The following is an 8,690-nucleotide window of genomic DNA, read 5'->3' on the forward strand; positions in this document are numbered from 1 at the left end:
TTTGGTTCACGGCCGAGTCTCCCGCCATCAGACCAGGTCTTATGATCCACAAAAGGTTCTGCTCGCTATTAGCGAGACCCCATGCGAGCTCCACTATTTGCTGAGGCGTCATTACCGTGAGGCTCCCAAAGTTCACGTAAACAACAGAACCGGGTTCTTTGGTATTGAGCCAATCAAGACACTCCGGTTCTTCTCTCCACAAATTATACCCGATCGAATCCAAACCGTCATCTTGAATCTGGTTCAGCAGAAGCTGGAGGGGACCAATGCTGTAAACGCGAGGCAACATTACAGTGAGAGCATTCAAAACTTCCTGCTCCAGGGAATCGAAGGTATTTAAAATGAGAGCCGCAGCTTTATGAGCTCTAGCCGCTTCACCCTCGAAAAAGTTGAACAAGATATCGTTTGGATCTGTGGTTCGAATGAAGGTAGGGATATCTCTCAAACGGATGTCTTTCATTCCAGGGATCCAATCAATGGGGGTATCTAAATACCCATTTTCCAAGTAGCTCACATCTGTTACAGTACACATGATAGTTAACATATAGATGATTATGATATTATAGAATATAGAGTGCAGTCCATATCAGGTTCACGTCCAAGAAATTTGAATAATTTGATTGTTATCTCATAATATTTGCTATCTTTGAGAGGTGTAAGGCCTCTTTCCATGAGATGGAGATAGTGCATGAGGGCCAAGAAGCCACATGCGCTCGACGGATAGAACAATATTTCAGGGACTCCAATATCCTGCGCAGCTTGAAGGGTGAAGCTCATGATACCATCAGAGACTATGCAAGTCACTAGAGGGATGTCGGCTGTGGTGTTGAGTTTGGAGAGAAGCTTGCGGAAAGGATCTAAGCAATTGGTGCTTGTAGACTGAGAGAGGGCTGGGACATCTTGGTTGGCATCTATATCAGAAGGTGGGAGACCATCCGGGATAGTATGGAATTGGAAGTCAGGTAAGCCCTTGAGAGAATCAGGGCCTCTTGAGTTGAGTAGGCGTTTGTGATTGAATTCAGTGTTGACGAAGGTGATGTGTGTTGAAATTGTATATTGGCATTCACTTTAATGAGTGTACAATGGTGCTCTTATATAGAGATTACAGTTATTGAGTTATAGACAAACTCTATGTTCACATGTGGAAGACTCAAACTCTAATATTAATGGGGTAGGACTCTATTAACATATGTGAGTAATGGACAGAAAGTCTATTATCACATGTGAGAGTCCTATTCCAACTCTGCTGTCTCATGAGGTAGTCTTGGACTGCAAGTAGTCTCTAGAGTTTGTGCTCACTGAAAATGCCTACAATGTAGGAGAGATTGTTGAGTGTGAGTATGACTCTAGAGGTTGAGTTCGAGTGGGACGCTAACTGTCCTGATACACCCCCTCAAGGTGGGGATTTGAATGGTCGAATCCGCAACTTGTCCCGTAGAAAGGAGAACCGTGTAGAGCTGAGAGCTTTGGTAACGATATCGACTATTTGGTCATGTGTTGAAATGAACTGCACTTGAAGTTCCTTGGAGGCGACTTTATCACGAAGGCGACTTTATCACGAACGAAGTGGAAGTCAATTTCAACATGCCTGGTACAAGCATGAAAGACCGGATTGACCGAAAGGTAAGTGGCCCCAATGTTGTCACACCAAAGAATGGGTGCAATGGGAACAGGGATCCCTAATTCCTCAAAGAGAAAGCGAAGCTAAGTGAGTTCGGTGTAGGCATCGGCCACTGCTTTGTACTCAGACTCGGTGGAGGAGCGTGCAACTGTCTACTGCTTCTTAGAGGGTGGTTCGGGTAGGGGCAGTTCTAGGGTGGCAGGGAGAGGGATGGGGGGGTTTGGGAGTAGGCGGAGGGCTAGGGTGAGGTTGAGGGGTAGGTATGTTAGGTACAATGCCCCACAGGGGAGGGGTAGTAGGAGGGGGTTGGGTTGAGGAGGATGGTGGTGCAGTGTGAAATGGGAAAGTAGATTCGTCAAATCTGACATGGCGAGATATGTAGATACGACGGGTGATGAGATCCATACAACGATAACCATGATGGGAAGGGCTATATCCTAAGAAAACACATGAGGCAGAACGGGGTTCAACCTTGTGATGATTGTAAGGACGGAGCCATGGATAACAAAGGCATCCAAAGATTTTTAGAAAAGAGTAGTCCAGAGAATTGCCGGTAACTAACTGATGGGGGGATTTGTTACCTGTGACAGAGGAGGGCATGCGATTGATGAGAAAGACCGCGGTTTCAAAGGCATAATCCCAGTAAGCCTGGGGAACAGCTGCATGGGATAGTAGGGTAATCCCAGTTTCAGCAATGTGTCTGTTACGACGTTCAACTGTTCCCTGTTGCTCATGAGTATGAGGGTAAGATAACCTGTGTTGGATGCCCAACTTGGCAAAGTAAGATGGGAGAGTACGGAATTCTCCCCCCCAATCAGTTTGAATTGCCTTGATGGAGCGAGAGAACTGACGTTCCACCAAGGCCTGAAAAGTACGAAAGGCAGAGTAAACATCAGACTTCAACTTTAAAGTAGTAAACCAAATATATTTAGTATGGTCATCAACAAATATAACAAAATAACGATTCCCATTTGAAGAAACTGTGGGGTGGGGGCCCATACATCACTAAAAACCAAATCCAAAGGAGAGAAACTACGAGTACTAGTTTCATGCAGTGACAATCTACTAGCTTTGCCCATTTGGCAAACAGAACATAAAAAAGAAGACTTCACGAGCTGATGACCAGGTAACATAAGACGAATGACACGTTCATGAGGGTGCCCTAAACGATGATGCCAGTGACTGAAAGATGAGGCAGAGGCCAGATTGGCATAAGGTGATGCTGGAATGGAATAGAGACCATGCTTACTGTGTCCAGTGAAGAGGGTTTGTTTGGTCTTCAGATCCTTCACAGAAAAAAAGGAAGAGTAAAACTCAAAGTAAACATTATTGTCACAGCAAAATTTCTGAACAGATAACAAAGAACAAGTGAGAGTGGGAATATGTAAAACAGTAGAAAGAGGAAAGGAACAAGAGAGAGAAGAGATGGAAGCAGTGCCTATGTGAGATATAGGAAGGCCCTTACCATTACCAACCATAAGTTGGTTATTACCTGTGTATGGATCATAGGAGGAGAATTGGGTTAAGTTAGGGGTGGAATGGTGGGTGGCTCCAGTATCAGGGATCCAAGAGGTGGTGAAGGATTGTGGTGGTGTGGGGTGAAGGGGTGGAGGCACGATGGTAGGGGGTTGAGAGGTAGGGAAGGGTGTAGTATGGTAGGCGTTGGGTTGAGGTGGTGGCCGATTGTAGGGATGGGGAGGGATAGGTAGAATGGCGGCTCTGGTAGGTCCCTGTGCCAGTAGTAGCAAGTGTTTGTTTGATGATTAGTGCGTCCACAGATTGTGCATGGATTGTGAGCGAATGCATTAGAGCAACCAAATCCACTAGCACGACCACGACCACGGCCTCGGGAGGAGCTTGTACCACGACCACCAGTGGAAGGAGGACCACGACCTTGGTGAGTGACATGGGCTGATGCATCGATGGCAAGATCAACAATGGGAAGGCGTGAGTGGAGAAGGTTCTCGTGACTCATAAGGAGACCATGCATGTCGGTGTAGGAGATGGGCTCCTTTTGTGCCATCATAATGGAGGCAAGGGCTTGATATTTAGTGCGTAGGGCCTGGAAGATGTGGATGTTAAAGTCTTCTGATGGGGGTGGCTTCCCTGCAGCTGCTAGCTCATCGGAGAGATGCTTGGCTCGATGGAGAAACTGAGTAATAGTCTCATCTGGTTTGTGAACCAGATTTTGAAGGGAGACGTTGAGAGACAGAATCCTGGTTGTAGATGGAGAACTGAATGCAGCATGAAGTGCATCCCAAATCTCTTTGCTAGTGGTCCGTCCAACGGCTAAAAAAAAGGCTTCTTCAGAGAGAGAGGCGATGAGAAGGCTCATAATAAAAGTATCTTGTTCACGCCATGCCTTAGCTTTGATAGGGTCTTGAGGGCAACGATTGTCACTGGTGACATAGTCAAAGAGGCGTTGGCCAGTGAGATAAGGTACGACCTGTGTGCGCTAATAAACATAGTTCTTAAATGTGAGCTTTAGAGATATCATATGATGAGCACCAGATAGGGATGTGGGAGGTGGGGATGGTTCGGCTATGGTAGAAGAGGAAAGAGTGTGTTATTGGAGATAGTGGGGTGTGGGTTAAACTATAGGTGAGAGAGGGACGTTGGGCTCTTTCTTCTTCTTCTTTTTTTTTTTTTGCAAAGAAGTTGTAAAGAAGAAGGGGCATAGGCTATTGGAGAGGGGAAAACGTGGGGAGGAGGAGGGTGGTCGGTGGAGCTTTATGCGGCTCTGATACCATGTTGAAATTGTATATTGGCATTCACTTTAATGAGTGTACAATGGTGCTCTTATATAGAGATTATAGTTATTGAGTTATAGACAAACTCTATGATCACATGTGAGAGACTCAAACTCTAATATTAATGGGGTAGGACTTTGTTAACATATGTGAGTAATGGACAGAAAGTCTATTATCACATGTGAGAGTCCTATTCCAACTCTGCTGTCTCATGAGATAGTCTTGGACTACAAGTAGTCTCTAGAGTTTGTGCTCACTGAAAATGCCTACAATGTAGGAGAGGTTATTGAGTGTGAGTATGACTCTAGAGGTTGAGTTCGAGTGGGACGCTAACTGTTCTGATAATGTGGAAGCCTGATGAGCACATTTATGTGTGAAATCTAGGGTAGTAAAGCATGCATTTTACATATTTAGAATGGAGCTACCTTGGGTTTTACTCTCTTTTTGCAGGTTTTATATTTTCAAGGCCTTAAGGACTATCGGGCGCTATATCTTTAATTTTACACGTAAAGAGGTCCTATTTCTTTTTATGGTTGCGAAGAGGACAAAATTCTGAGCAAGATGGACGTGTTCAATTAAAAGTACACATTCATTTGGTCACCCGTACAAATGATTATTCTTTTAGGCCAGAAAAAGAATAATGGATTAGAACTGAACTGAGATGCAGAACCAGCCCATTTGCAATTGTCTCAGAGGTACAAGGAATATTTTAAATGCCAACAAGGATCGATGGACCCCATCCTTAAGTGATTGAAGATTCGTTTTTGGTAACAACAACTACCTAGTGTAGTTGGTGAGCTATGGTGTGCAAAATTCCCTTGCTCACCAAGAGGTCTCAAGTTCGAATCTCATGGTTGTTTTTTTTAGAAGATTTTGTTGAAGATTTCCTGCTTTTCACTCACTTAAAGCACTAAGGGCATGGAGGAGATTTCCACATCAAATTAGAAGCAAGAAAAATTGTGGAAGGGTTCCTGCGCAAGAAGAGAAGGAAAAAAAAAAAAGAAAAAAAAAAGGAGAAATAAAGATTGTCCAAATCTTCTCTCTCCTCCACATCATCACCAAAATATTGTCCACACAAAGCAAGAAGAAAATCGTCCCTTGGAGGGAGAAAAAGAAGAGAAATAAATTAGAAAAAAAAGGAAAGAAAATAAGCAAAAAAATTATAGGAAATTTCTCCAAGTTTATTTCTCTCTTCTCTCTCCTCCATCTTAGTACTTTTGGTCTCAAAAGATCTCACAATCAATTGTGGGTTTCTCTCTTTTAGGAAAGAGAAATTTGTCACCCTACCTCCCCATTCCCTATAAATACAACTCATGTAAGAGGAGAGGAGACAATTCATTATTCTTCTAGTTTTTTTTAGTTGCTCTCTCTCTCCCTCTCTCACTCTTTAGTTTTAGTTCTTCTCTATTTTTGCTTTAATCACTTTTGTAATAGTTTTTTTTATTTCAATTAATGCAAGCACTCTTTTATTTTTATTCAGCCCTTTTATGTTTATGATTTATGCAATTGAGTTGTAATTTTTTAAGTTATAGTTCTAGGCTTAGATCTAGGTGACAAGATCACGAGCCGTGGAGCAATTTTTTTTTTCAAGATTTGTTTTCTCTAGTACTAGAAATTTCAGATTTGGTTTATTCCAGATCTGGTTTTTAGTACTGGTAGTATCTCAAATCGATCAAGTTTTCAGTTCAAGGGTTGAAGTTCAAGTAAGTAGGCTCCTTCAGTAGTCTTCTCTCCGCCCTCTCATTCCCTCTTCTGACTACCCTTTTTTTCTTAATTTAGGATTTTTATTTTCAGTCGTTACATTATTGCTATCCCTTTCCCCCAAGGTTCATGGCTAGGGTATGTGTTGGTTTTGCCCCTCCTAGCCATAGAACTAACAATTTATTGCTTTTATTTTAATTGTCTCCCTTTCCCTAAAGCCAAGTAGAGTAACCCTTGTAAGAGTGACTCTCTGGTCAAGTAGGAAAGCTCATATTATGATGCATCCCTCGGGCTAAGTAGAGAAAGCTACTTGTGAGTCTCTCTCTAGCTTTATCCCCTTTCTTTTACTTTATTTTTATTTTAGCACTTTTTTCCTTTATTTATTTATTTATTTTTAATTGCATGGGTTGTTTATTTTCAGTTATTTATTTATTTAATTTTAATTACGTGGCTTGCATCTTTAAATTCTTAGATGACGAATGGTTAGGATGTTATTTTAGATACATATGTTTAGGACGGTAATTAGAATTAGATCACAACCATTAATCAGTTAACTTTCGCATTATTAAAAGAAATAAAAAAATAAAGTGGTTGTTCTCCCTGTGTTCGACCCGTAGCTACACTGATCCGTACGCTTGCGGTTACATTTTAAATCTCAAACAAGTTTTTGGCGTCGTTGCCGGGGAGACAGTTCCATGTTATTTTTCACTTTCTTTTGGTAAATCGGAGTGCTTTGTTTGCTTTGTTTTATATTTTTTCCTTTTCTTTTATTGAATTCCTGAGAAGAACAACTTGCAATAATAGTTGTATCAGTGGAGGTCGCCATGCCTCACAGTATGATAAAGACAGGTTTCGCCCTGTAGCAGTACCTCAGGAATTGACCTGAGCAACCCCGGATCCCTGCCGGTAAGCTCCCAAAAAGCCAAAAAAAAAAATCAAAAAAATCAAAAAAATCAAAAAATCATTAAAAAAAAAGTTTTGCTATCCATTCTTTTGTGCTTTTCTTACTTTAGTTGTGGGTAGTTTTCTATTACATGAGTGTTAAGTGGGTACGCAATACTAAGAATCGGATAAAAAGAAGAGATCCAACAAGTAGTGACCCTATACGTTTGCCCTCTTTAAAACTCTTCAATATGGGAGACCAACAGCAAAACCCTTCACCTAAATCTTTGAAAGATAGGTTCTACCTTGCTAGAACAGCCCAACCTTCTTGCATAGTTCTACCACAAGCCCAGGGCAATAATTTTGAACTCAAATCTCAATACATCCCTATGTTGCCCCACTTCCATGGGTTGACCTCTGAGGATGCATACCTATTTCTAAGGGAATTTGAAGAGGTATGTGTTCTAATTAAGATCCAACAGCTTTCTGATGATGCTGTTAAGCTTAGGTTTATCACTTTTGCATTGAAAACCAAGCTAAGAAGTGGTTGTACGGGTTACCCACAAATTCCATAACCTCATGGGAACAGTTCACAGTTGTCTTCCTTAAGAATTTTTTCCCAACTCACAAGAGCAATAAGCTTAGAAGTGATATCCTTCAGTTTAGGCAAAAGCCTAGTGAGTCATTTTCCAAACTTATGGAGAGATTCAAGGATCTACTCCAAGAATGCCCTCACCATGGCCTAGACCTATGGCATTTATGTCAAATAATTTATGAGGGTATTGATTACCCAACTAAACAAATGATAGAGTCTATGTGCCCTGAGGGAGTCACATCCTTTACAGATGAAGGAAAGGCATGGGAATTCTTACTTGACTTAGCTGACAAAACCCGTGAGTGGGAATCAACCCAAGAGAGTGAAAGAACTATAGGAGGAAAAGGATATTTTGTGGATGGGATAGTAGCCAAGGAAGCCCATTTGGATAGCCTAATCAAGAGGATTGAGGCTATTGTTCCTAGAGAGCCATCATCAATCAATTTGGTTAAGATTTGTGCTTGGTGCCAGTCCCCTGGACATATCATAAAAGAATGGCCCAACACTTCTGGGGGCACTTCTAATGATAGTGTTAACGCCTTATACCAGAATAATCCATATAGTAATACCTACAATCCAGGATGGAGAAATCACCCAAATTTCTCTTGGAATCAGGGCAACCAAGCAGGGCCTTCCAATTTCCATAATCAAGGTCAACCTGGACTCCAAAGGCCTCCCTTTGCACAACAATCTTTTTCTCAAAATACTTTTCCTATGTCAAATGTAGGACCTCAGGCTAGTTTTCCTAGGGCCCCTCTCCTATCATCTTATCAGCAACCCCCTGGGTTTACCAACACTGGAGAGGCAAGTAGAATAAGTGACTTGAAAAAAAATATGGCCCTCCTCATGACAAGCCATCAAAATCTTACGAGAGAACTCACTCAAGTTGTCTCAATTATGCGTGAGAGGGAGAAAAGAACTTTACCCAGTCAACCAGAGCCTAACCCTAGGCATCATCAGCCTGTTAGTTCACAAACATCAACTAATGCACCACTGAATATAGTACAAGGTCAGACCCAACAAGGGCTCTCTAACCAATGTAATGTTGTTTATGCCTTTAGGAGTGGTAGAGAGTACTTACAGAGGGTTCCTAAATCTTCCTCATCTATTACTCATGTTAACTCTCCTTCAGTTGAGGACA

At 41.9% G+C, this 8,690-nt stretch overlaps 1 protein-coding gene and 1 non-coding gene across 2 annotated transcripts in view; both read right to left on the reverse strand.

Annotated features, from left to right (window-relative positions):
- Positions 1-1,035, reverse strand: part of LOC122064775 (7-deoxyloganetin glucosyltransferase-like) — a gene marked incomplete at its 5' end in the record, with an annotated part of 4,699 nt that extends 3,664 nt beyond the window's left edge. The window contains 2 exons of the mRNA XM_042628533.1: positions 11-516; positions 642-1,035. Coding sequence (XP_042484467.1) covers positions 11-516; positions 642-1,035 — 900 coding nt within the window. The remainder of the gene's footprint in view (positions 1-10; positions 517-641) is intronic.
- Positions 1,036-7,591: 6,556 nt separating this feature from the next.
- Positions 7,592-7,698, reverse strand: LOC122072422. Its single transcript, XR_006138438.1, has one exon. It is a non-coding gene; the product is annotated as a small nucleolar RNA R71 (small nucleolar RNA).
- Between the last annotated feature and the right edge of the window lie 992 nt (positions 7,699-8,690).

The sequence above is a fragment of the Macadamia integrifolia genome, chromosome 2 (genome assembly GCF_013358625.1).
Source record: "Macadamia integrifolia cultivar HAES 741 chromosome 2, SCU_Mint_v3, whole genome shotgun sequence".
NCBI classification, from domain to species: Eukaryota; Viridiplantae; Streptophyta; class Magnoliopsida; order Proteales; family Proteaceae; genus Macadamia; species Macadamia integrifolia.